General features: G+C 47.5%; 1 protein-coding gene across 2 annotated transcripts; it reads right to left on the bottom strand.

The window, feature by feature from the left end:
• Positions 1–414: 414 nt before the first annotated feature.
• On the bottom strand, positions 415–27989 carry dock9b (dedicator of cytokinesis 9b). Of its 2 annotated transcripts, XM_076148831.1 has the most exons (52): positions 27707–27988; positions 25730–25846; positions 22298–22387; positions 21449–21531; positions 20417–20486; positions 19765–19860; positions 19407–19541; positions 19123–19297; positions 18949–19004; positions 18319–18393; positions 18103–18243; positions 17023–17364; positions 16852–16934; positions 16518–16640; positions 16341–16420; positions 16063–16250; positions 15464–15529; positions 15279–15371; positions 15084–15195; positions 14879–14997; positions 13454–13540; positions 13148–13237; positions 12924–13039; positions 12583–12652; positions 12008–12133; positions 11859–11930; positions 11620–11766; positions 11418–11501; positions 10963–11074; positions 10681–10859; positions 10344–10451; positions 10123–10234; positions 9877–10010; positions 8768–8882; positions 8610–8676; positions 8468–8515; positions 7941–8077; positions 7597–7712; positions 7346–7483; positions 7085–7267; positions 6872–6985; positions 6570–6785; positions 6427–6484; positions 5787–5893; positions 5081–5203; positions 4726–4839; positions 3779–3925; positions 3299–3509; positions 2526–2716; positions 2340–2440; positions 2106–2244; positions 415–1390 (listed from the first exon to the last, which is right to left on the bottom strand). In XM_076148831.1, the coding sequence occupies exons 1-52, from the start codon at positions 27821–27823 to the stop codon at positions 1274–1276; spliced, it is 6240 nt and encodes a 2079-aa protein (XP_076004946.1). In that variant the 5' UTR covers positions 27824–27988; the 3' UTR covers positions 415–1273. The 2 variants fall into 2 exon arrangements, with proteins under 2 accessions (XP_076004946.1, XP_076004947.1); XM_076148832.1 differs by lacking the exons at positions 415–1390; positions 2106–2244; positions 2340–2440; ... (14 more) ...; positions 8610–8676; positions 8768–8882 and adding an exon at positions 8945–9672 and having other exon boundaries at positions 27707–27989.
• Positions 27990–27994: the final 5 nt, after the last annotated feature.

The raw sequence follows: 27994 nt of genomic DNA on the forward strand, positions 1-27994 counted from the left end.
CAGTTATCACATAGAATGAAAACATTTACTTCTTTACACTGGCAACCAACTTAATATTTGGGATATTTAGTGTTATATTTATGACTCCTTTAGTATACAGATAATGATGAAGAGCTGAAAAAAGGATATCAGAGCTGATTATCAGCTTCATGCCAGTCATTGTATAATGGAATACACACATAGAACCAACATAGAACAACACTTTGCAAATCCATTAGTGAGCCTTCAGATTGAAATTCACATTACATTGAATCTGTGATGAACTTTGAAATGTTGTCAAGCTTAAAAATTGCCTGACTCACCTGACTTGGCACGTCCACAGCTGTAAGGAAACTGTGTTGCTTCTCTTCCTTGAAATGTCAACAATAAGCGAGCACACAGAGGCCAAATGAAGAAAATGAATGGAAAGAGGTCACAGATTCTATTTATTTTAAAAGTCTTTAACATATTTACAGGAGCAGGAATTAAGTCAAAATTCAAACAAAAAAAAAGGTAGAAATACAAATTCTCCCACCCTTGTCTTGCATTGCACCGTCTTCCTCTAACGTCTTTGGCAAGAGAGTGGTTCTCTGCGCCCCTACGTTGCCTTGGTAACCATAGAAAATATTGCACACGCTTTCCTTTACACAAAATAACTTCAAACATTGGGGTTCACTTGGCCTAAGTCAGTTCCTAAACACTTTGCCTTAAGTCCATTGGTCTAAAATAGACAGAATAGTCCTTTTAAACATCCACATTCGAGGTTAAAGGTCAAATCGGATTCTTATACAAGGCCCACATGGATCAGAATACAAAAGTTAGATGTAAAAATACTGTGCCCGAGCTGAATGAATCTACGTTTAAAGTAGTGGTGTTGATTTACGTTAAAAAACCTCCACTTCCTGAAACACTCTCTCACAAACACTGTACATAAGCAAGAGTCCAACAATGGAAAAGAACAAGGAAGTGGGTCAGATCACTTAAAGGCGCAGACTCGGGTCAAATACTGACATTTTAACCTATTGGTAACATTTGGTCGGCTTATTTAGGGTCATTATTGTGTGCTTAACCCATTCTCGTACCCAGATAGGATAAAAGAAGTATAGGAACACATACAATGATCCATAAGTCTGTAATATCACAGTATGAAAATCTGTCGTCTCCATAGGAAACAAGAGCAACCAGCCAAGCGATGCAGGGAGTGAAAACGTTTCGACATTCTCCGTCTTGGGACGCAGGCCGGTACTCGGTGGCGTCTGTTTGCGCGGGAAGAGCCCCAGGTGAGACGTCCATATCAGAGAATGGTGGTGGAGCTGTGCGGGTTGGCACTGGTTGGCGTGCCGCTGATGGCATTAAAGATGCCCAGCGAGTCGGACAGAGCGCTCCTGGAGCCGTCCTCCACCGGGTTAATCTATTAGAAGAAGGTCGATTAGAGAGCTTGGGGAAAGTGTTTACGCACTGTGAAAATGAAAAACACTTTAAAGAATCTTGTTGAATTAAATGACAAAAGCAGCGTTACCATCCAATCTGTTCAGGCCAGCATGAAGGAGAAGAGAAGGCTGTTATAAGTGTGCACAGTCAGCGTTTATACAGTTATATACAGTATGTTCCTACAGTAATGAAGGGGTTCCACTAAAAACAATGAAGAATCAGCATTCAGGCAAAGCAGTTAGTTAGAAACTTGGCATTGACATCCACATTAACTTAGAGGGGGCATAGCACATATTTCAATGTGTCTACTTCTGCTTCCATTTGCTTAGTTACTATCTCTTAAAGGGCACCATACCCAAATTCCTGATCGTTTCTGATAGGCTGATTGGATTCAAACGTGTTTCATGATGAGGTCAACATGTTATGGAGGTAAAGAGCCAACCAAAGACCAACCAAAGCTGTTAGGGTAGATGAATACGACATCTTAGTACCGTAGGTGACAAAGATAGACAATTCCTTCAGGGACCAGAAGAAGGTGTATAAATTCACTTCAGACCTAGTTCCAATTCTGTTTATAGCGTGTGGCTCCATACTTTAATATCGTCTCAGAATTCAGGTAACAGCCTGGTTTTCTGGACGTCAACCCTACTTTACACACGGCATGCGTCTAAGCACAGCGTATCGCCTGATCCCACCTGTTCGTGCATGATGTTGGACAGTTCCCTGGCCAGGTCCCTGTAGTTTGCCTTCATCTCATCTTGATACTCCTGCTGGTCCTCTTTGATCAGACGCTCGTTCACCCCCAGCCCCTGGCCGCAGGCGTCCACAAACTGTCTGAGGGGGCGATGCACAAATCATTTGCTTACTATTGCGTAGAAATGCGAGGTTTGCCGCTTTTATATGCGTTTATTTCCTTCTGTGATGAGTACCTGAAGACCTCTTTGAGCTGTTTGACCTTGTTGTCAGGGTATTTCTTGGCACTGCTGTCATCTAGGAAGGCTCTGGCATAGGCGAGAGGACCAGCATTTACCTGGAAAAGCAGCACCAGATCATACGACACACTTGGGAACAAACACAGAGGCAATGCTCTGGTAAAGGGCTCTTCGCCTCCTCACCTGAACACTGATGCTGCCTTGCAGTTTGAGCTGCAGCCGGATCATGTCCACCTCGATGGCTGCGCACAACAGCCGCAGCTCGGCCACCTTGGCGCTCATCTCGTCGATGGCCACCTCGATGGGGCTCAAGTCCGTCTGGTGTTGGTACATCACGGCTATGCGCTTCTTCACGTACGGGAAACAGTGGGTGGCTGCGAGGGAACGTGACGGAGGAGAAAAGCAGAGTTGTATGATCGTGGTTATCTATCTATCTATCTATCTATCTATCTATCTATCTATCTATCTATCTATCAAGTCAACATTAAATTTCACATTTTCATCGACTGTCACTTTGTTGACACGTTGTCTTGTCTTTGGAGCTGTTATCAAGTTCAGAGACCATTTTTATGAAAATACGACCATAGAATGCCATGACTGACCACAATTTCCCATTACAGAGATCGTAAACCATCATAAAACCAAAACATTAGCCGTTTCATTGAACCCTCCGTTCCTGATTGGGTCTGACTGTCCTGCTGCCAAGTCATTATCAGTCAGCATGATTATTAACGAAGAGAGATAATGACTGAACTTTGGGATGGAGTAGACCGTGGATTATAAACCTCAGCTTGTTAAGCTTTATCTGATCTCAGTTTATCAATGCTGAGTTCTTTGCAATCCACAATAACAAATGGTGTCCAGGAAGGCCTTCTGTTCCCTGATCTATCTGTAACTTCATAGTAGCAGTAGCAGAAGGTAGACACATCCCCAGTCGCTTCTCTGGTGTGACCTACTGGTGAGCACCGTCCGTCGTTTGCACTGCTCCTCTACGCCTCCCTGCTTCTTGCCCGACACTGTGAACGGGGTCTCGAAGACGAAGCGCCGGATGTTGTGGCTCTTCTCAAAGTCGGTCTTCCTCTCCTCCAGCTCTTTGTCATCCAGGTAGGGTGTGACGTGGGTCACCTGGATGTAGGCGTACTTTGAGTCCAGGTCTTTGGGGTTCACCTGTGGGTGCAGAAGGAGCAGTTGTTGTGAAAATACTACAATCCAGGGACTTTGATGTGTCAATGTTGCATATTTTTGCTTTTTAAAGTAATGGTTGTAACTCTATCTCTTATTTTTGTGTCAAAATAAGAGACAGAGTTAAAACCACAACTTGTCCCTGAACTCTGCGCTACAAACCTACAATCACGCCTTCGCAAGCAGTGTTGCGCAATTGTCAGAGTCTACACAGTCGTACAAACTCATGGAGGTACATGAAAGTCGACCCCCACCTTGCCAGAGTCTTGAATGATCTTGACGTTCTCCTGGCCAAACTTGTCAGAATAGAGCTTCAGGAGCCTCTGGGAAATCTCAGAGAGCGGTGTGAACTTTGGCTCCTTGTAGATGTACTCCTTACCATCCTCATCCTCAAAGAAGCCCTGCAGAGAAGAGAGTCAGGAACATGAATCCCAGGAGTCTGACTCTCTTACACAGCACAACGGTACAAACAGAAAGTGCTCACACGAAAGCAAACAAGGAGTTAAACATGCTGCTCACTTTACAGCCAGAAACCGACATAACAAGTGAAAATGGCAGGTACCCGGAAGGATCGATGGAAAAGTACACAGAGGAGTGTGTGGGCAGAAATGGAGGTAAAGCGATTACAGAGAAGGTTAAAGAGGAGCTTAACAAGAAAACCTACAATGTGCTTGTGGAGGGAAAAACAGCATCTTTGTCCAGCTTTTGCTTTCCTCTGTAACCTCTTACCACTTAACGGTTGCATTTATCAGTGGAAACTAACAGAATAATCATGCAGAATAACACAATATCAGCCAAAATCTACTTTGGTGAGCCAAATGATCTGTACATCATCTCTCCACCAAGCCACTGAGCAGCAGTGATTGTGCTTTTACAGCAAACTCTTTGTCAGCAGCAGCCCTCTATCTTTGCTATCAAACTTAATAAAAGTGCACCGCTGTGATGCAAGGACATAGAGGAGCACTTTACACACACAAACACACACACACACTCACACACATACAGCAGATGTGCACACTTACCGCAGCCTTGGAGAGAACAAGGAAAGCAGAGAGATCTCTATTAAAACGTGAATTTGTCTTGTCTTTGTGTTAAGGGAGACATGTGTTAATGTGAGAGACAAGAGAGACAATGGCGTTGGCGGCCACCATGTTAGTTCACTCTACATTGTGACTGTGTTTGTGAGGTGCTGGCACTTTACCTGTCCAAAGAACGCCACTCGGAAGTAGGTGCCAAGCAGCCTTTTGCCCGTGTGCATCACCTCCATCACTTTGGTGTAGGCACGGTGCAGCGTGTCGTACAGATGGGACAGTTTCTGTTACACAAAACACACAAGTGGCCTCAGATTGATGCAGCCATTGAGATAAAGTTATCAGTGCGCCGTACCTCTTTACCTGTGTGTGAGTGTGTGTGTGTATTTGCGTGTCTGGACATGTCATATTCACATTTGTGGCTCATAGTCTTGTTACAGATCTAGATGAGGATCTTCTGGGTCCGCTGGGGTTTAATCGGTTACTGTACCTTTAAGAGTGTCAGACTAATCCGTAACACGTTACCTCAAAGTCTCGCCGCTGCTCGTAGATGTGAATGATGAGCTTGTAGACGTCAGCGATGAGCTCGTAGCGCTCGGCCTTCCACAGGCCGTCGGCGCACTCCTCCAACAGCTCCATCAGCACCTCCTGAACACACACACACACACACACACACAACACAATAAACTCATTAAACTCCCCTCAAAAGCCTCCCCCTCCCCCTGAAGAGGGAAATTTCTGCTTGTTCCCGTTTGTCTGTGGGGTTTTTAATGCAGTTCAACTGTGAGCGCGGAGACAACAGATGGGCGAGGAGGTAAAGCTATCAGACGTCGCTCGTAAAAAAAAAAGGTTTTCAGAGCAGACTGCGTAAAAGCGTCTGCCTGAAGATCTGTTGACCGACTTGTAAACGCTCACACATTTCCTTCCCATCACTTCTAGTGTTGCGCGAATGTCCTTGAGCGAGGCCTTGACCCCTTGACCCCTAGGCCCCATGTTGACAGGCGTTTTTTTTTTCTTCCTCCTGCTCCTGCTATATAACTGCAGAAACCGCAGAAGCACCGAGCCCTGTGCCAAAGTCTACTGTATTGTGCTACATCCACAGAGTGCAGGGAGCTGATTGATACTCTTCAGAGAGATAAGACGGCCAATTCAGAGGAGGGAGTAAAAATGGCCCAACAACAACAGGTTTCCAGGTTGGCGAAATATTCAGGTTAGGAATCCAAATCTTTACCTCGTTGAAGTGGACGTCCTGCATCCCCACGTCCTCCATCATGGCTGCCTCTTCGTCGATGTTGGGGGTGATGACGCGGAAAGCTGAGCAGCCCTGCCTGAACATGCCTGACGTACAGCATGTGGACAGAGACGAGTGAGAGAGAGAGGGTGGAAATCATTTACGTTTCGCTCATGTTAGGGAAGACAATGGGTTAGAATGTGCCGGAATATGGGAAAATAAGTAAAAGTTGGGACATTAAACCCCCTTAAATTCCACTCATCTTCACTTCAACACGCTGGAGGAGGGATAGAGAGACGGCTAAGCTGCCTAATGTGCAATGTTCACTAAAAAATTGATGAAGAGGAGAGCTCAGTCTTAACAGCCCCCTGACCTGACAGTGACGTGTCATAAAAAGCCAACAGAACAGACTCGTGCTCGCACAGCGCCGCGGCATCCGGTGAGATCTTATCTGGGGAATGTTTCTGACATGTGAATGAACCCACGACCCTTGGATGAGTGCTCATGTGGCAGAGGCAAGTTTGTGTGTGTGTGTGTGTGTGAGGCCAGGTTGTAAAAATGGAGTAACTTCCCAAACAACCAGCAACTGGAATGTTTCAATAAAGTGTTGGAGAAGAGGTCATACGGTGTTATGATTTACCTTTTCTCCACAGGTACTCGGCCACCAGGGCAGCAACATGGACGTAGCACATGGCCGCCTGCAGGAGAAGTCCATGAAAAGGTTTGAAAAAAAGCTTTAACAAGGTGAAATGTTCCTCCTGTTAAAAAAAGGTGTGGTCATACCTCTGACAGATCCCCGTTCTTGTTGTGGATGCGCGCCATGCTGTCTAACCAGGTCTTGCGGAGTTCGGGGGTGCTGGTGTAGGACTTGGCCAGGCTGTACTGCAGGTCCACCAGCATCTCCGGGTCGTTCTCATGCTCCTTCATCTGCTCTGTGGCCATCAGCACCGTCCTGATTCGCTTCATCAGGTCCTTCACGTCCGACGGGAACGCTGTGTGCTACAGATGGAAAAGCAAAACCGTGATTTTGTTGAAGCGGTAAAGATTCATAGGCTTTCGTGACGTCTTCAGTTTTGAGCTCTCACCTTGATGTTCTTGTCGCTGTTGGCACAGTTGTTGATGATGGAGAGAGACTGCTGGAAACGGGTTCCTCCGATACCGATGACATCAGCAATCAGTTGACTTACAGCAATCACCACCTTGGCGAGAAGAAAGAACACACGAAGCTCAGCACTGCAAGAACCCCAGAAACACACACACACCCAACAAAAAAGACTTGTTTTCTAAAGCAGAAGTACCTGCAGGTGTGTTCGAACAAAGGATTTGCGGCCGGTGTAGTCGAAATTGCTCTTCATGAGGAAGTAGAGCAGATGAGCGGCGTCGCCACGGATGGAGCTCAGCTTGGAGTTGCAGCACTTCAAGATCTCGTAGCACAGAGAGGCGCACATGTCTGCACGTCCGTCAAAGAAGGTGCACGGGAACTGGAAGATCAGATTCAGAAGAGATTTGGTTTCACAGGAAAATATAATATGCTAGGATTGATGGAGATCGGGTCAAACCTTGTAGATGAAGCTCCTGAGCGAGGTGAAGACCTGTTTGAGGGCCGACTCGGACTGGGGGATCTGCAGGAAGCACAGGTGCACCTGGAACACTTTCTTCATCAGCGGGTTGTGACCCATGTCTGAAATCAGCTGAGTCTGACAGGAAGCAGGAAGAACCAGGCAGTCATGTTCGTGTCCAGTCGTGTTTGAGTGGCCGCCGCCGTGTGTGAGTGTGCGAATGTGTGTGTGCGCTCTGCTTACAGGCATACCTTGAATCCCATGATGAAGATGCTGAGCGTGTCCAGCACAGTTAGACAGACTTCCGTCGACACGTTGGCCTCCAGCAGGCACTGGCTGCTCACGTCTGCCTCAGTGTGGGAATACACTGCAGATAAAGCACACACACACACACACACACACACACACACACACACACACACACACAAGGTCTGATTGTAGATATCTTACATTACTCGATTTCTGCTGCCTTAAAGCACAAAATCTGTTGTTTGTTGAGGTTGTTGCCACTTGTGCAATTCTTATCATCCACCAACAGAGGTCAGTAAAAGCACTGATGTTGCTGTTCTCTACTTGTACCACTGGTGGGGCTTACTGTTGTTAAAGGTGTGGGCGTTCTCCAGCGTCCCCAGCTGCTGTAGGCGGGCATGCAGGATCCCCGCTCTGTTTCGAGACACAGGCAGAGTCAGAGACTTCCTGTCTGGAGCTACAGGCCCCACCCCCTCTTGGCTCCTGCGGGGCGAAAGGAAACGCGAGCGCGGTTGTTACTCATACAGCAGAGGAAAAAACTTCACATCATCATTTATGCAACAAAAATAGAAACGAGCGGCTGTGGGTTTGACGCTGAGGAGCAGAAAAAGGAGAAAGTCGGCATCATGCATTTAGGATGTTAAGTGCGAGAGGGAGAAAGAGCTCTTACCCATGCAGGAGGGGCCGGGGCCGCAGCTTTAACAACAAAACAACTTGCCAGCAGGGTGACAGCCAAGAGGAGGAGCGGGGGGGTTAACAGATTGGTTATCAATTAGTCTTTTTAGCATCAGTTAATCGCTTCAATGCAGGGGATCGACAAGATTAGTTTGGATTAAGAAACTTGATTATGGTTCAGATCGACGTTCACTCTACCTGGCGATGAACCTCTTCCCCATGTATCTGAACTGATGGAGACAGACTCTGCAGGGAAGCGACACATTATCACTCAAAAACTGCAACCTGGGCTTATATTATTATATTATTTTGATGAATATTTGTGTATTTATGTACTTACTCTATTAATGTAAAGAAGTCCATTAGTTCTGAGGGAATTGCTTTGTTCCAGTATGCAAAAAGAGCCTCTGAGGGCGGAAGTAGAATGTATATTTAATCATTTCATGTGGAAATGAACAGAGATCTCTGCTTAGGTCAAATTGGGAGAGGTGGTCCTACCCTCCGACATGCTCTTCAGGATGTGCAGAAAGCACATGAGCAGGTTTTTGATCTCGTCCCAGTCCAGTTTGTCGCAACGCAGGACGGTGCTGCCCAGGGCTGAAGCGCACTGATTCTGAGGACAAGAGAGAGAGAGAGAGAGAGAGAGAGAGAGAGAGAGAGAGAGAGAGAGAGAAGAAGTGAGAAAGAAATTATGGAGTTTTACACAGAAATTCAAACTGTAGAGAGATGAAGAACGTCACTCAAAAACCCCAAAACCTCAGAGATGAGAAGTTTTCTTCCCTCTGCTCTTCCGACTGCAGATTCTGAAGAAACACATTCACAGTCTGGTGCAGTAAATGTGAAACGCGGTAAAGCTGGGAGGTACAAACCTCAAACTGGGTAAGAAGTAAGAAACACACTCCCTGACGCGGGACACTCAGGAGAAAGGAATGCTGGGAGGGAGCAACTGGCTTTTGAACGCATTGTACAGATGTCTGCAAACCCTTCGCAGCGTCCAAATAAACCATCAAATATTAACAACAAACATCACATTTTTTGAGTTTGGGGCAGTTTGCTGAACTCTGTACAATTCCAGCTGAGGATTGCTGATGTTCAGGTTGGAGTCGGGCGATAGGCAAGAATACTTGGATCGGTATGTTTTCCTCCTGCTTTCCCTCCGAGGCCCGGCTGCCCGCAGCTGCTCTGTCACCGTCGCCCTCGCCGTCCCGCAGCAGGTAGGGCAGCGGCACACTGAGGAGGGAGAAGTCCATGGTGACCCGCTTGGTGGCGCGGCCCATAGGCGGGACTCGACCCTCTGGATCCAGGGGGAGGAGAGGGGGCACGTTGACCGAGTGCCTCCTGATAAATCTCTCCTTTTGCTGGTGTTGGGAAGTTGCAGAGCAGGAAGTGGGGGTTTGTGAGCGCTGGGGGAGGAGGGGATGAGAGGAGAGCACGGGCGTCCAAGGCAGCAGATAACAGCAACAGTGAAGACACAAAGTAAGTCTCGGCCCCCCCGCTCTGCCAGAGAACCTTCATGATTTTTAACCTGCAAAGCTGATTCATCACGTCACTCGCCGCTGCACAGATCCACATCACTCAATCACCCAGTGCTCCATCCACTCATCTACCTTCTCCAGGGAGTTGGTCTTGTCGCTGCTCTGTAGGCCCTGCAGGCTGTTTCCAGAGTCGGTGGAGATCAGGGAGCCTCTGGAGTCAGCGTGGTGAACTGAGCTGATGTTTGGAGTGGACGTGTGAGGGGAGGCTGAAGGGATCAAGCACCAAACAAAACATCACTCATCCCTCAGCACACATCAAGACTGAATCAAACATATAAATATTCTTTCACTGAGTCGCTCTAGATAGAGAGGCCTCACCTGTTCCAGAGATTACACCGAACACATCTTTGTGCAGAGCATTTTCTATGCAGTTGCCAGGTTTCTGAGGCATCACCATGGAGTTTGGGACCAGTGAGTCTTCTCTGACGTTCTGGTGAAAGAGAGCAGGGAGGATTTATTCACCACACTGCAGAGGAAACGCAGGGGCACAGAAGGTGCAAAGTGCTGTTCCTCATTCCTCCTCTAGGGGCCAGGCTTACGCTGTGGTTGCTGAGAGGGGCCGATTCCTTGATGTTGAGTCTGTGGACGTTCTCCTGAAGCAGACCAAACAGGGGGAGGTAGAGGGTGGCAAGTCGGGCCTGCTGGCTCTGGAATTACAGAGTTGCTTGTGAGTTACAGTCATTCATTTCCTTTTAAACTCTAAAACAAAAATGTGATGCCGGATGAAAACAATCTGTGGGGGTTGTGCTGTAAATAAAGCTGCCAGAGAGAGAGAGAGAGAGAGAGAGAGAGAGAGAGAGAGAGAGAGAGAGAGAGAGAGAGAGAGGAGAGCAGGTTGAAAGAGCAGCATGGTGGTGGCGAACAGAAGACGCTCACTTTTGCAGCGTAGCGGTCGTCGAAGGTGTGTTTGATCATCAGTCCCTTGAGCACGTGGATGGCGATCTGACGGATCTCTCTGAACTCCTGCAGCGCGCCGCCCACCTCCCGCAGCAGCAGCCCCACCAAAAAGTGATTCCGACAGAAGTCGTCGGTCAGAGAATAGTCCAGCTGAAGATCTGCAGCAGGCGTCAAGAATGGAGGCAGGGATGAGATGAAGAGAATAGTAAAGCTGCTGCTGACTTAAAAAATAACATGAGCTGTGTGTTTCTGTGGCTTTACCTTGAAATCTTTGTATTCGGCCTTTTCCAAACGGCATGGGCAGGTTGAGAGGGACGTAGTGCTCGTGGTTACAAACAACACGCAGGAACTCAAACTTGAACTCATACAAAGTCTGGAAGGAGGAGAAAACATGACAGGAGACAAATTAGTCCAGCCGGCAAACTTTAAGGTGGAAAATTGCACTCTTTTACACTAAAAGTTACACTAGTTAATTTTTTGTAAATTGGTTGCAGTGCAAATGGAAGTTCTGCACGAAACACACTATAAATTCTAAAGAGATTGCCAAATAGAAATTTCAACAAAATGGTACAAAGGAACTAGTATGGATGTAATTTTCTCAATAATCTTTGTAAAAATCTCTGAAATATCCCATTAAAGAGACTTGTAATGACAATATGCTAGACAGCAAACACATTAAAAAGGAAGAAAAGCAGCGAACTCAATGGACTGTTCACCTTGGGATCTCCAGGTACAAAGCAGTTCATGTAGTTGTTGATCTGCTTGAAGATAAAACCCCTGTCCATGAAGGTGAAGCACCGCTGAGTGAAAAGAGAGAGAGGGAGGGAGAGAGAGAGAGCGAGAGAGAGAGTGAGCATTCAGAGCAAAGGGTGAGACAAGGCAGTGTGGCATTGCAGTTGGCGGGGACGGAGCGCTAACCTTGATGAAAACCGCCAGGCTATGGTTGGCGTTGCGAGATGCGTCCAGGTTGTCCTTGTATTTCTGCGTGATGTGTGGCATCAGCATGTTCACCAGGGTCTCCACCGCATGATAGAAGGACGCAGAGAAACGCTGACTCCTGGTGAGCTGGGAGAGAAGACGGAGAGGAAGGGTTAAAGCTCAAGAGACGAGACGAGACGAGATGAAAGGAGACGAGATGAGGCGAGGACAAGCCCTACCTTCACCTTTCCGCTCTCCATGAGATAATGAGCCAACGATTTCACCAAAGCCTCGAAGAAGTACCAAGAGTGCTGCGGGACAAACGGCTATGTCAGTGCCCAAGTCGAATAGGGGGAACACGAGACTGACGATTGTGAATGCGCGTTACCTTCAGCAGCTTGTTGCTCGTGAGGAAGTCTGTGGACGGCTTCAGTATGGCCGTCATGGCTTTGGCCAGCTCCTCGTGAACCGTTTTCACACTGCTGGAGGCGTAAGGCTCTGGTTTAAACACAAACTGAGAGGAGGGAGAAGAAGAAACATCAGCACACACCAGATTTTTGAAGTTTCAGTTAAGCGTCTTGATATTCCTTTCTTTTGGGTTTTGCATTATTATGGTTTTATGGTAATTGTGGCTCATTTTCACACGGTGTCCCTCAAGGTTCGATTTTAGGGCTCATTTTCTTTTCATGTGACAAGCTCCCTATGGGATTATGTAATGATACGCAGAGATACCAAACACGAAGGACTCACATTCTATTCAGACCTGAAACTACTATCTAGTATTTGAAGTATTAACAATTTTGTTAACTTAAGGCAACCAAAACAGCGACTGTCAGTTCACCACAATCTAGAGATCTTATTATACAGGATCTAGCTTAGGCTCTCATACAAAGCTACTAGCCAGAAAACTAAACCTAATATTTATTTGCTCTGAAACACCATTATAGTGAAATGCGTACGCACCTTGACATAAGATCTCAGATAATGCTCCAGCCCCTCCTCATGGCACTGCGCTACAACGTGAACCATCACCCTGGAGAGACAGAGAGAGACAGAGAGATAATGACATAAAACATTAAAAAGAGAGGGCGAAGTAAGGCGAGCTACACGGAACGATCCGTTTGATGGGACTGATGCCTCATTTACGCTCTACCTACAGAGCTTCAAAGGCTAGAGGCATGAAACACATACAGAGGTGAGAGCCAGATGATAAAAAGGATTCCAGCTGGAAGACAGAAACAGGGAATATGTTCATTTGGACTGTGTTTCTCTACAGTTTCCGCTTGTTAAAATGTGCGTGTTACCTGGTCACGTTGACGGCCACCTCCTCGTGCGTGGTTCTGGTCAGCACACAAAAGAGCTGGTTGAGGATGGTGGGCAGAAAGTTGACCATCACGTGGCCCTCCATGGCGTGCAGACTCTGAGATTGAGAACGATTGCGGGCAAAAGATGGGAAATTAGATTTGAACAGGAAAAAAAGGGGTGTTGAACATTTCTCAACACTTTCAACGTCCAGAGGTGGCGGTACCTTCAGGTATTTGACCAGCTCCCCCTCTGAGGCCTGTTCTGACATCTCCATGCTTTGACAGTGATGGAAGAAGTTGTGCAAGTGTTGATCCTGGTGGGAAATATCACACTTTTAACATTTACTCAGACTCACAAGAGCCTCCAGAGCAAACCAAGAGACAGAATGGAGTCATACACACACACACACACACACACACACACACACACACACACACACACACACACACACACACACACACACACACACACACACACACACACACACACACACACACACACACACACACACACACACACACACACACACCTGAGTATAAACTGTGGAAACAAGGTGAGTGGAGACTTTGAACAGGTGTTTCCCTCCATCCACCCACTTGATCTCTGGGCCAGAGTGCTGGAGAGACAAGAATCAGAATCCTTAAATTTGATGTTAACAGTATCACATTTATTTATTGCTAGGATCTAGTAGTATAAAAGTTTGAGGTTTTGAGAAGTTTATTAAAAACGAATAAGGCTTTTTGACTTCATTGGAGCATTCCAGCACTGAGCATGAGTCTGAGAGGGCCATGTAATCAATGAATGTAATCAATTTAAGTCACTTTGAGGCTGGGATCTGATTAATTTGGCACACAAAGATGTAAAGCAGTGGAGCCACACTTGGTAAAACTGAAAGCACAGACATTAACCTTCACACTTAGTCTTTTTTTGTGTTTTCAAGCCTTTGTGTTTGACAGATCCTGCAATCCTCTGCCTGTCCACTAGTTGCCCTCAGCGTACCTGAGGTCCCTCACAGCTGTAACTCATCTGCTGATCCTCCTGCTACCTGCTCAGCTGTGAGTCATTCCATTAATGACCTCTCTGGGTATAAAAACACGCCCGGCTCTTTGTACTACTTGGCAGTAGGTCCATTGGAGATCAGCATGGTAGCAAGTTACTGTTGTCTGACTTACATCTAGTCTGACCTGCAGTTTGTCTTCAGAGTAAAAAGCTGTTTAACTGTTGCAAGCTGTTTTTAGAGCCACACTCCTGAGAAGATGTACAACACAAACTACTCACACAGAGAAAACTCTATAGCTAGTTTGGCTTGAACATCATATGGTCCAAATAGTGAAATCTCAAAAAGGAGCCTTGTTTTTGCAGGTTTATTGAATTTCATCACCAAGGTCATTCAACAAAGTCACTGTTGAACTGATCCTGAAAAGCATTTTGGGGGAATTCTAACAAGGAACATTGAATTCCTGACTAACCTTGGACAGCTGGTTAACTTTGGAATGAGCTCTGAATGTCAAGCATGAAATCTTTGAGTAATTTTTGTCTATAAACACAAGATGGTTTCAATGTAATTTCCAGCAAATGCAGCATCCCACCATCAAAGAGAAACGGCTTATATCAAGCTTAATGTTGGGATGCCAAAGATTAACGTCGGCTTTAATGGATTACATTTGAATATTGATCAAATTTCCCAGCATATTGGATCTCTAGGTCGTAATCCAATAGTAGCTAATGAGATAAACATCCAAAGATAATCGCCTCCATTCCTTAAGCAGTGATTCCGACTGATCCTATGGTAATGAGACAAAATGGACTCAAAATATTTTCTCCTCTTGGTTTTTTTACCTTTATTCACGTCTATCTGTAAAATATAGTGTAGATATTTGAGACCCTGCTGCCTTAACTTGTCATCCTTTGAGACCGTCACAGTGATGAGATCATCTCTTTCTCTCCTTGTTACCTTGGTGACACCGTCCTGGGAGCCGAGGTACCCGGCGGGCAGATTGGCAGCCACTGGCATCTGCTGCTCATTCATGATGACTCTGCCGTCCCTCAGCAGAGGCAGCCATGCCGAACCCACTGCGGGCAGCGAACAAAAGATGGCTTAATCCCCCCCACATGGCGGCCATGTCCTCTTGTCACCACGACTAAAAGATGGAGCTTACCTGGCATCTCTACCAGGTCCTTCTTCTTGCTGTTGCTGTCGCAGCTGACGTGGTAGAAGGTGAAGAGGAGGTGGTGTTTCTCGTGCAGCTGAGTGGGCAGCTCGATTTTTATCTGGAGGGCAACAAACGCAGTGTTTGGAATCGATCATAGTGAAAGTGAAACACAAGGCGCAGATGCCGCCTTGCTGCTCTCACCTCATCGTAGAATTCGGGGTTCTGCTGGTGGTGCAGTACGGCTGCATACGCCTGCTTAGTGAATAGGGGACCACCAGGGCGGCCGTAGATGCACTGAAAGAGATGCAGAGAGTGGTCGATATTCCTGATAAGATGTCTAATAATTCAGAAATTGTGTTTTACATTTGATGACGCAGTAAATGCACCTTCAGTGGCTGGGCGTCGTCCTCATCAGTGTCCTTAAATTCGATGCAAACTGCAATATTCCTCGCCTGAAAAGGACAGAGAAAAGGAGACATTATAATGAAAAAGGAGAAAGCTAGGTCCAATGTTTCCCTGCCGGCCTAGAACCAATTTCTGCCAGACTTTCTCCTTTGTGCCTCTCCTTTTGTAATTTTAATACGTTTTTTTTAAAAAAGGCTAAATATTTGAGAGACGATGAGTGCCAGCTTTCCTTTGAAACATGAGGGGAGGGAAAGGGAAAAGTGAGAGATGTTGGAGAGAGAGAGAGAAAGAGAGAGGGGGGGTGGGGGGGAGAGGGAGAGAGAGGGTTTCCTACAGAGCTGACCCAGGGAAAACGAGAGCGCATTAATGCATTAATCAGAAGCGGCTGCTCTGGGCCAAGGATCACTCTATCCTGCTCTGCCACTTGGCCCAACAGTACCAAGGCAGCTGCCAGGACTTTCATCAGCTGAAATCACGAGGATCGGAGTCCAAATGGAAGCTTCACCTCTCCAAAGAAGGAAGTTGAAGGCCAAAACCTTGCAGTAGCTCGCATTATGTTGGGATAAACCCTCACAGGTACCTTCGCGAAGGATTTCTGTCCATCATATTTCAGGTGTTTGGGGTAGACGTAGAGATGGTTCTTGTAGACGGTGAAGGGTTGGGAGCACTTGGCGATGCAGGGGACAAACTCCTCCACTTCCAGGAGAGCGCTGCCCGGCCCGTTCCCCTCGAAGTTCCTCACAGGGACGTAGGAGGAAGTGACACAATCTGCGGAAGGGAGATGGAGGCGAGTTAACGAGGAAGCTGTTCATTAGACATAGAGGTTAGAAGAACAGGACAGTATTTTGAAGTGCTTACTGGTGACATCCGGCGCCACGCTGTCGATGGTTACATCTAAGTTGCCCAAGAGCACTGGAAGTTTGGCCATTTTCTCAGGTCTGTTTTTGGGGAAACGGAAACAAAAAGATGAGAAATTACATTTTAAAAAGTGGTGGGTGAAGAGGACAGAAGGAAAAGCACAGAGGAAAAACTTACTTCCTGAAGTCTGTGAGCAGTTTGAACATGTCCTCGTCCGACAGCTTGCTGCTGTCCTGCCTGTACACAGCTGCGAAACGAGCTGTTTTGTCCAGAGTTCCTGATGCATCTTTGAACACAGGCCTGTAACAAACCCACTTTAGATGTAACACCTGTGCCAAAAAGGCGGGTGAGAGCCGTTGATTTGCATCCACGCATAGGATAAAACGTGGGATGGACTATGACTATATTCATAAATGCTGTTAAAGGTTTACATCTCTTATTTGTAAAGAATAACAGCACAGCACTGGAACAAAATCAGATGCAAGAGCCAAACCCTTCTATGAGAACGCACCTTGCGGCCCAGGCAAATGGCATCCTGTACTGCCCCAGTCTGCTGCAGGCCGTCTTGGCGTTCTTCAGCACCTTCAGAGCCACCTGGCTCGAGCAGAGAGGAGACAATGTACAGTCTGTGCTCCCAAAATAGACCACAGACACCTGCATGTGTCAAGAACTCGTGCTATACCTTGGCAGAATCTGAGCTCTTCATGTAGGGCTCGGTGCAGTGTGTGATCCCGCCCTGCAGGACCTTCTCAACCCTGGCCACCAGGAAGATGTCTGGGTGGGGGCAGGTGACGGAGAACACGCCCTGTTTGGGGTACTGCAGAGCCCCCTGTGGAAGCCCACAGGCCAGCCTGTGGCCACCCAGCGGCGTGTCCCCGCTGTCCCCATTAATGAGGGGGTCAGAGCCGCTACCAGAGGTCATTTCTCGGACCAAAGGGTGATTGAGATCCACGTGGAAGTCGGCGGAGATCTTTCTGCTGTTCTGGATGTCGAAGAAGGACAGGACAACGTAGAAAGGCTCTACCTGCAGCCGCAGCGGAAGAGCAGTGTGTGTGTGTGTGTGTGTGTGTGTGTGTGTGTGTGTGTGTGTGTGTGTGTGTGTGTGTGTGTGTGTGTGTGTGTGTGTGTGTGTGTGTGTGTGTGTGTGTGTGTGTGTGTGTGTGTGTGTGTGTGTGTGTGTGTGTTTTAAGATGTGAGAGAGAGTGGGGGTAGATGAAAGGCAAAGAAGAGATTTAGGGATACTCATCCTCTCTAATATGTGTCCCATTTTCCATCAAATCAAAACCTATCCCAGCCGTGAACCGTCTCTCCGTTCACCGATTTCCACCATGACACAAACTTATCTGTGTGTGCTGAGTGGCGGCAGTAATGGCCAGGCGAGCGCTACCCTGGCTCCACAGAGGCAGAGACCTTGGGGGGACCGGAGAGTGACGGCAGGAAACCAGCTTCAGCCTCGGGTTCCACTGCGTGGTGGGAGGCCCGGGGTTGGTTGCCATGGTGACAGCCGTTTCTCATGCTATCTAACGCTATGTTTTTTTTTTTTTACAGAGGCCGGCCAAGCGACCTGTCAGAACCAACTTCTGAATTGAGTTAGATTTTGCCCTCATTTACTGAAGCACAATTTCCAAAATACACACATTTCCACATTAGGAACATTTGGAACATTGGGCCTCTATCAATGTTTGCAGACTTTTTTCCTTGCATTACATTTTGGAATACCAAAAATTGTTTTATCTGATTTGAATCCATGTCTGAAACATACATTTGTGGTGGGCCCCTCTTCATTATCTGCCACGCAGCCCTGCAGGTTGAACGAGAGGTCGTTGCAGCTGACCAGGACTCTCTTCCCGAACTTCTCTTCAAACTGCCGTGCGTCCGGCTCGATCCCGGAGAAATCCAGCTTCTGTGGAATGATCGGTCATTGTCAAAAAGACGCAAAAGCACTTCCGAGTCTTTTTGCATATGGACGTTATTTCACCTGTGTGTCGGGGTCCAACGTGAACAGCTTGAGTCGAGCTTCACTCCTCATTTTGGACTCGATGTCTCTGGCGGTCTGTTGAAAACACAGCGTAAACAAACATCATCCTCGCTTTCTCTCCTGCTGGCATTTCATCCTTTTGGACCTCAACCATTCAATGTACGATCAAAGGCAGTCTGTTTAGTTCCGGGAGGACTGGCAGAGTTTGTAAAAGACTAAAAATAACCGTTTGGCTGCTGCCCAGACAAAATGTGCAGCTAAAAACTCATGCCTGTTTTATTTGGCAAACAGTTCCGAGTTCTACAAACAGTACCTGTCAATCATTATCGCACAAAAGTTGCCTTTGTAAATGCAGCAAATCACAAACTACACGTGTGTTATGCAGTGTTTGTTTTGTTTTCAGACTGCCACGTTCCACCACTGAGCTCCTGTGCAGCGTCAGCTTTGGCCTCATCTGGCCTCTGCACCAGATGTGAGCTCCATCAGCACAGACGGGGGGAGGAAGCGCAGGGACGCTCCTTGTCACAGGAAATACAAGCTGCTTTGCTCAAAACAAAACTGGCTCGGATTCAAAAGCTTATCCACATGTTTGCAGGTAACGCGTTACGGCCAATGGGAAAACCAGCTCACCTGAAAGCCGTCTTGAAAGCATCCCAAGGAGAGGTCTGTTTTTCCGAGATCATCATCTGTCGGAGAGATCAACACCAGGCCGGTCAGCTAACGCAGTTTTATAGAGCGTAATGATGTTCTGTGGCAGGGCGGAGTTACAAAAAAGGGGAAAAACAATTGGTGATTAGTTTGCACCGTCATGCAGGTCTCCGTTCCGCTTCTCCTGCATGGCCTGCTCGAAGCTGCTGTGGAGGATCTTGTTGAGGGTGCCGATCCACTCCTCCATCTCGCCCTCGCTGTCGGCGGCCAGCAGGTACGTGCTCTTGTCCTGCATCTTCAGCTCGAAGGCAAACCGCCGCACTTTGCTGTTCTGAGGGAGCGCGGGCACAAGAGAGCTTGATCACAAGGACGCTCCAGCTCTACCTCTCACTCCTTCACTCTGTTGATTGCTCTCCCTTCTCTTTACTTGTTCTTTTTACCTGAACGACGCCCATGCACGAATCAAGGAAGATGGTTCCTTTGGGATCCTTGGCGGTGTTCTCGTCCTTGTAGAAGTTGAGGTTGTAGGATCCGTCTCCCAGCTGGGCCAGATGGAAGTATCTCCTCTTGAAGGACTAAAGCATGAAAACAAGAAAGAACGTTAACACCACATATGGCCTCCCTGGCTAAAAATACCACGGCAGCAGTGATGGGGCCTGGGAAACCTCAAGAGGAAGATGTACTTGAAGCTCTTTGGGCTACTGGATGTCGAAGGACAACACCACGTCCGCATGTGCAGAGGACTTTTACCACTTTGGCTTGAATATCAAAGTGGAGAAGAATGGACCGTGTACGTACCCGCATGGTTACACTGATTGCGCTGTTCATGTTGCCTTTGTAGAGCCAGCCGTGTTTAGACACTCCGCCCTTCTGGGAGCCAAGTGAGGCAGAGTCCTGTTGGAGAACGCACACAGGATGTAAGTTAGTCCATACAGTACACACACCCCACACACACGTTACTACATTGATGTGAGATTGATGTTCAAAACAGGTTCTGGGACCTTTAGAGAACGTACTGCGATGTGATCGAGCTTTGAATTCTGCTGACTGAGCTCAAGGTGATTGGGAGGAGAGGAACGCATCAACTGTCTGCTCAGTGCTCAGAGGAACGCTCTTCATTAAGATCAGCGTTCAGATTGACACTGCACTCGGCCGATCTCCAGGGATTTGAGCCACGGCGAGCCATCCATTAAAGGTCACCGCCCTTCAGTTCAAATCGATCAGTCGGAAGGGACGCGCCCTTGGAATATTTCAAATGTCAAGGGGGAAGATGTTCACTATTCTGGGGGAACGGCGTGGGATTAGAGGACATCACAACAACAACAAAACGGTCTTAAATTGGAATCCTCATCGCCCAAGAATGCAGCTGCACCCGGAATGAAACGTGAGGACGTGCGGGGAAGTGATTTCCACAGGGACCAGGGGAGCGTTCGGCGATTTCTAGACTTACCTCGTCTTTTTCCACATCTTCGTCCACCTCGAACAGGTGAGTGTTGAGCTTCTCGGGTCTGGATGTCTTGCTGAAAGAGGAAACGCAACTTAAAGACCTCGGACCAACCTGGAATAATGTTCAGAATACGCCTGCTCCCCTCTGTGCTATAAGTTACATTTCCAGAAACAAACGTTTTGCCTTTCAAAGGCCGCTCCAGCGCCTCTGGCTCTACTAGTCAGGATGTAGCGCTCGAGTTCTGCAGCTGCGTCTCCAAACCCCAGAAGCACAGTTTGCCCTTTGACCTTAACAAGACTGAACTCGCTCTGGGGAAGGACGGGCATAAACAATGTCAAGGCCACAGCCAGGAGTTGTCTCGATTAAAATTCTACACCGTTTAAAAAAGACGCAGCATCTGTAAAGTACATTCCTGCTCAGGTCAAGGACGCACTGCACACAGAGGAGATGCATTGTGGGATTTCCCTCACATTCTAAGATATCAATCAGCAGAGGTCCAAGAATAGCTTTAATCGCCCTTGTTAGATAAACACAGGAAGTCTTCTATTGTTGTGTAAGAGCTCGGGCCCTCCGAGGCACAGATTTGCTTCTTTCTACGCATCAGCAAACAAAAGGGCGTGGCCAGGAAAATCCAATCCAATTTACGACATGCTTAAGGTGATTAAGTTTGCCTACTGACAAGTTTCGTTTCAGATAAAGCACGCTAAAGGAAGTGATCAGCATTCAGAGCAGCACAAAGGCAGCTTAGACAAAAGGCATGATGGGAAATGTACACTATAGCCTGGTGCCGTGTCCTCTAAAGCTGCTTGTTGATGTACGGGTGAAAGTAAAAGTGTTTCCTTTAAGTCCACATTCTGATGAAGCTGGCGGTGAAATCTACACCTCGCAACACCTGTTAATCCAACACACACACACACACACACACACACACACACACACACACACACACACACACACACACACACACACACACACACACACACACACACACACACACACACCCTGCAGGCTGCAGGCTACATAACACCTACTCACTTTGGGAGCTGGCGGAAGTCTCCGGAATACTCCTCATACTTGTAACTGACCACATGCCAGTCGGACTTGTAGGTTTTGATGCACTGCAGAGACACAAAGTGAAGAGAGGGGGCTGATGGGTAAACTGTCAAATCATGTTGAGTACTTACACGCACAGGAGATTGGGTTTGTTATGCTACAATCAGAATGAAATTAAGACACACTTGGAAAACTAAAGTATCTGGTCATCATTTCTGTAAAACTATAAGGGTTAGTCGAGTGGAAAAATGAATTCCGCATCCCATCTGTAAGGACGCGCAGCTGCTCCAGATGTGGTTATGATGTCATTCCTGGCGGTAGCCGCGGGGGACTATCTATCGGACCCCACCCCAGCACACGGCTCCTCTGAAATAACATAATGTGAACCGCCAATGAACTGCGGACCCCATCTGTGGCCGATCCGTCGGACTGTCAGGAAACATGGGAGGGTGGAGAACACAACTGGAAGTTCATTTACGGGGTAACAACACAGTTTCTGACATGTGCCGTATCAGTTTCTTCCCTCCGTCTCCACGTCGCTGTATCTTAAATCTAACATTTAGCTTTCTGTCTTTCCCTGAAATCTAATATGCTTTTGTTTTTATCTGCGTAACAAACGAATCCAAATGAATCCCAGGTTGGATTCCTGGCTGGATTTGGGAGCTCCAGGATCCGAAGAGGGGAGAAAACATGGCAGCGCTCCAAACAAAAGAGGATAGCGGAGCCGGAGGGGGCAGGGGGGGTGAGGGGATGTCTTCGATCGCGACCGATAGGGTTGAGGAGGAGAATAGACAAAGCGTGTGTCTGTCTTGGTGTGTGTTTTTATTTTACCTCTTGGAGAAACAGCGATTGAGCCTCTTTCTCCGCCGTCTCTGGCACAGTGGAGAACAGCGTCCGGCCCTGGCGCCTGAGGGTGGATATCTGAGGAGAGAGAGAGATAGAGCAGGTATGAAAAACAGGCAGAGACTCATCGTGCTGGGGCTCCTCCACAACAGGGGAAATTCGTTGCCACATTGGATAAATGTTTGGCCCGAGTTTTCCTGCTCTTCATCATTGTATTCTACTTCAATTAATTGATCCCTTCCGGGCAGTTTTACTCCTGCCGTCAAGGTCGGCTACAGAGCAGCATCCCTGCAGGCGGAGGGGATCCGATCAGTAATGCCCACTGGCCTTATTAAGAAACCAGAGGGAGAATCGAGAAGAGAAAAGCGGAAATCCTCGCCCGAGGAGCGAGAGGCAACCTCCAGGGCGTCCAGACTGCGAGCCTTGCCGAGTCTTCCGAAGCTCAGAGAAAAAGCTGCAGACGCCATCGATCCCGCCTCTGCTTTTCTATTCAGCTGGGAATGGTGGCATAATGACCTAGTTCTGGAACAAATCTCCTAGTTCTACACTGGCAGTTAGCGAGCCGCTGCCGTCACTTGCCCGTAATAGATCGCAGGGACGTGTCGGTAGCCAGAAGCCCAAAGCGAGAATCGGTCTAGTTTCTTGTGAAGTATATAAAGGATAATAAGGGAAACGTTGGACCGTCTTTGCACTAGTTTGGCTACAGAACACTCGGGTAAGGCTACAGCAGCTCTTTGGAAAAAGAGATTATGGATTTTCTCTTTTGTGTGGCTGAAAAAAAATTGACCCTATTAACTTAAATAGTCCGGGAGCAGGATGAGATAAAACTTCAGAGGACGACTTTTAATGATGCAAGCTGTCTGACATTAGGGCGAGTCGATAAAGACTTGATTCTCTTTTTAGGGTGAATGGTCAATTAGCATATCACATAGTAGGCACTTCAGCGGCCCTAGTTTGAGTTTCAAAGCCTAAATCACTCTAAATTAACCATTCATCCATAATGCGTCCATTTGTCCCTCGCAGGGGACAAACTGCCTGACAGTCAACGCTAAGCAAGGAGTGCTGACTGTAGATTCACAGGGTTCCCCTCACGGGCATTAAACCAGAGCTTTGATGGTTGCCACTGGGGCAGGAATGGCACTATCATATGGGCGCTGATGCCAGAGAAGATACGGTGTTGAATTGTCCCGTGTGGAGACGCCTGGGCAGAGTGCGTCCTCTGCAGTCGTCTACTCCACCGGTCCCCAACCTTTTTTGGGCCACGGACCGGCTTCATGTAAGACAATAATTTCACGGACCGCTGGTCTAACTCAACTGGGAAACTTTGTACATGCAAAGTAGCTCATCATGCAGAGCTAATCCATAACTCAACACTTCCCCTCCTTTTACCTCCTTCCAAACTGAGGCCCAGCTCTCTCATGCACGCACAGTTCGCGCGCGTGTGTGTGTGTGTGTGTGTGTGTGTGTGTGTGTGTGTGTGTGCACGCAAATGTACATGTGTGTGTATTTGTTCAGGCAGGAGTGTATACCCGTGTGTGTCTGGCTAACTTCCACCTCCCCTCCTCTAAGAGCGCTGATGTAAAACACATGGCAGGTTAGACAGATGGACAGACCAGACACACACACAGACACACACCCACATCCCCCCACACCCACACACACACACACAGGACAGGGCAGTTACTAATGGCTGTGCAGTGCAGACGGCCTTGTAATGAAAACCACTCATCATCTTCTGATTGTGAAACCGTCTGAAAGCTGTATTGTAGTTTTCCCACCAAACACTCTGTTATTACACTGAATCTCAATTTACAACTAAGATCGACTCTATTGTTTCATCATCTTATATGTCTGCTAACAATTTTATGAATATATCAGTAGAGCAAAATGGGCCTAGAAGACTGCAGTATGTAGAAGAAATACATATTTCTAGATTAAATGCACAAGTTGCTGTCATATCCAGAGTCCAGTGGTCACTAAAGAAGACGTCTGCTCCCTTTTCCTCCCTTTTCCTCCCTCCTGTGACTGTGGAAAACAAGCCGAGGCTATCCAGAGACTAACAAACACGTTTCTATCATTTCAGACACACAAGTGGCGGATTTCCCCTCCACTTTTGAGTGTGTGTGTTAGCTCCTCACACACACATTTTGGAGATGTAAAGTTGCTCTTGACGGTAGTGATACGCTCTGCCGCCCACATTCCCGCAGTGCTGACAGCTCATGTCACCCCTGTGCATAACAAAGCCAATTGGTTCCCAGACGCGCGTCGCTGCACCTCAGCAGCAGATCAGGGAGAACTTTCTTATTGTGCGCCAAATGTGACTTTAGAATCCTTGGAATGACAAACATCTGAGCACTGCTCGCGCCCTGTTTGGCGAAACCCCGCTGAGATCCTTCTCTGCGGCGCATGTGAAGCGATGTTGACACAGACTTTGAGCTCCTTCGGAACACAAACAGCAGATCTGCGAAGCGTATAAACGCTGCAGTGAGCGCGAGCCAGCGGTTACATGCAAGGATTTATGACAGGATCCCATATGGGTGTTGTAGAGAATTTGCAGATACCGATTCTGCTCAGAAGTCAAGTAGGGTGAAGAGTAGATTTAACAACAAGGTATGAAATTGACCTCTACATGAAGTATATGATGCTTCCAAGACCCAAGCCTCTTGAGTGCACTCCATGAGGAAATTCAAGAGACTGTGAGGCTCACTGAAGAGGATCGAAGGGCCATCCTTACCAGCGGCCCCCCGTTTCGCACAGATTCTGTGTGTGAAACAGTCTTCTACTATCTGCCTCCAAGCAGCTCCACCTAAACACTCATGTGTCTGTCTGTTGCATTCCAACAAGTAATTTTGTGATGGAGTGAGCTCCCTCCTTTATCTGAACCTGCCTCGCCCACATTTGCTGTACTTAGGGATGGTCTGTATCTCTTTCAGTCACTTTAGAGTGCAAGAGTAAACTCATTTTCTTCCGCTGTGTGTGCATTGAGGGGAGAGAAGTGATATGGATGCGAGGTACAGAGTGTTTCCTGTCATAGGAGAAGCCAGAGGCGTATTTAAGTAAGAATGAAATGAAAGTAGCTCTTTCTGGGATTCTGAAGGTTACTGCTGTTATGCTCAATTGCATCATCAGTGAAAGTACCTTGAAATGTCATTACACCATGAATAACTGAACAACAGCAAGCAGCTGTAAGTACATTTCACAACTCGTGTGTTTGTATAGACTGGCGCAACGTTTCAAGAGTGCCCGACCCAGCCCAAAGATCTTGATGCTTTTGATGGAAACTGGCACAATATTTCGATCGTCTATTAATCTACTGATTATGTCCATTACTACTTGAGTAATCGGGTCATGGAGTCTGACCTCTGACCCCTATGAGGACCAAAAGCTAATCATCATTTCATCATCATCATCTCTGCTCACCTGGAAGTCGTCGGAGGGGAACTGCAGCATGTCGCGCAGCACATCACTGATGATCTGTGTCTTCCTCTGCACGATCACGCTCTCATAGTCCAGAGGCTCGATGATCTTTGGCTTCACCTAAGGAGCAGGAGACGCGGTAGATCAGAAGGTTAGCCTGGGGTCATTTAGCGAATTTCCCCTTCAAGATAATAAATCCTCCCATCATCTGTTTACTTATCAAACACACAGTGCTTCAGGAATTAGTTGTTTGGATTGGAGTAACAGAGAAAGCACCAAATAAACATGCTCGGCGGTGTATACGAGCTCTACACTCTGAGGGTATCAGTGGCTTGTGCGATGTGTCCTCGGGTGTTCACGCTGTCAAGGCAACAAGCTGTCATTGTCCTTTCAGATGGCTGCTGGATAACGGCAGTGGGTTTACTGGCACAGAGAGCCAGATGAATGTGGGTTAAGAGAAGGAAAGATGCAAGAGGGGGATAAGAGCAGGAAGGGGAGGGATGGATGGAGTGAGGCGACGCGTGTGTGTCACTGTACCAGTCACTGTCATGAGCTCACACACACAACCTGAACTAGACAACTAGATAACTAGACAAATCTCAGCTTGACCATGAGAATTCCCAACAAAGGCCCTGCATCTTCTCATACCAACACTCACAGCTGGAAGATATACGAGTCCAAAAAAAGGATTCTGTTTTGTCCCGGTAAATCCTTGTGCTTGCATTGTAACATCGGGTGGTGCTGTAAGATAGTGGAGCGCTTGGCAAACTCCCCCAGATATCCCTTAGCATTCCTAAGAAACGACCTGGGAGGTTTCCTGCAGCGCGACTCCCTCAACACTTACTGCGCCTCGCTGTGGGATTAGAATGTAGAAACCTCCACATGTGATGTCCACGTGTGGCCGCGTCTGCATATGACCATGGAAAGCTTTGATCCATTTAAAACGACACTGCTGTCAGTCTAAATGAACCTTAATCCCTGTACCCCCGTATACGTCTAGAAACCTCAACATCCTTCAGAAACGTTGTCTTCAGCTGTGTTTGTTTTCCTGGTGTGACAGATAAGCAATCGGCCATTAGACACAACACGGCTAATGTTAATCATTGGGTTCCAGCGGGTCCCCATATTGTTACGCTGATCCCACTGCAGATCCAAAGCACGAATGAGTTCCAGATTATTTGGATTGGACACTTGGTCGGCTTCCAACGAACACACAGCAAATCGAGGCCAATTAAGCAGACGTCTGACCGCACACTTAAATCACAATCTGTCCGATCCTCCTGGAGATGTCATGAAAATATCCCACAGTGTCTCTCAGGCCGTATCATCTGATAAGCTGGAAAATCGTGGGTCTGATTTCCAACAGGGATAAAAACCATCAAGATAAAAGATAACAACAACCAGCTGTGCACTTAGTTTCATGTAATTACACCACATCAACATAACGGAGAAACAATTAAGCGATTGTGTACATTGTGACACACTTTGCTGATGATGCCACTCTTTATTTCTTCAAAAACAATAAATAATGATCCTCAGAATCGAGGCTCTTTCTGCCTTGGTGACCTGGCCAGTGTCACATAGATGATAAGGAGTGAACTTGTGCCATCTCCCTTAAAGCTTTGAAACCCTTTACTGCAGGCAGCTTGGCCAACTTGTCAAACTCCCCAACTCCAGCACAGGAATGGTTAACGAACAAACGGTGCCACAAGTGCTCCATTTCCTAAAATAAGATCAACATCCAACCCCCTGGAGAGAGGAGGACCCTGGAGCTGCTATTTTCCCATTTCCGTCCAAGCCACTTTTTAAAGGGGCGCCTTAAAGGCTCGTCGTGAAACAGATAAAAACTTCAATCAGATGGCGTCCGTACCAAGCGACTGCCATGTCCACAGGGCTATGAAATGCAATGCCAAGTACTGATTTGAGCTCCAGAGGGCAGAAAGTTATGCTGCAGTATCACCAAATTGAGTCCAGACTCACCGCTACCACCTGTGACCCAGCCTCCACCTCTGCCTCGATCTCAGCCAGGCTCTTGTACTGCTGCGGAGATTCTATCACCATCTCCCTTTTGGGAGCTTTGCCCGTCCGGCCCTGCATGATAGATGCCCGGTCCTGCCTGCGCCGAGGTGTTCCCGGCTCACTGCACTCACACTACCATGGCAGAAAAGTTGCCTGTGGTCCGTGAGGGTTTGGCAGAGCTTTGCCGACGTCCGACGAGATTCCCCCTCCGCTCAATCACAATAGCCCAGCCTCTCTCCCTCTCCCTCT

This window comes from Genypterus blacodes, unplaced genomic scaffold (genome assembly GCF_046128005.1).
Source record: "Genypterus blacodes isolate CSIRO-AG114 ecotype Tasmania unplaced genomic scaffold, CSIRO-AGI_Gbla_v1 ptg000043l_1, whole genome shotgun sequence".
In the NCBI taxonomy this organism is placed as follows: domain Eukaryota; kingdom Metazoa; phylum Chordata; class Actinopteri; order Ophidiiformes; family Ophidiidae; genus Genypterus; species Genypterus blacodes.

Excerpts from the sequence above, each read along its gene's own strand:
- dock9b (XM_076148831.1), bottom strand. The coding sequence starts at position 27,823 with ATGCAGGGCCGGACGGGCAAAGCTCCCAAAAGGGAGATGGTGATAGAA. Across the intron at positions 13,238-13,453 it reads TTTCCACAGTTTATACTCAG|GATCAACACTTGCACAACTT; the intron begins GTGTGTGTGTGT and ends ATTTCCCACCAG. Across the intron at positions 6,986-7,084 it reads TTGTTCGAACACACCTGCAG|GTGGTGATTGCTGTAAGTCA; the intron begins GTACTTCTGCTT and ends CTTCTCGCCAAG.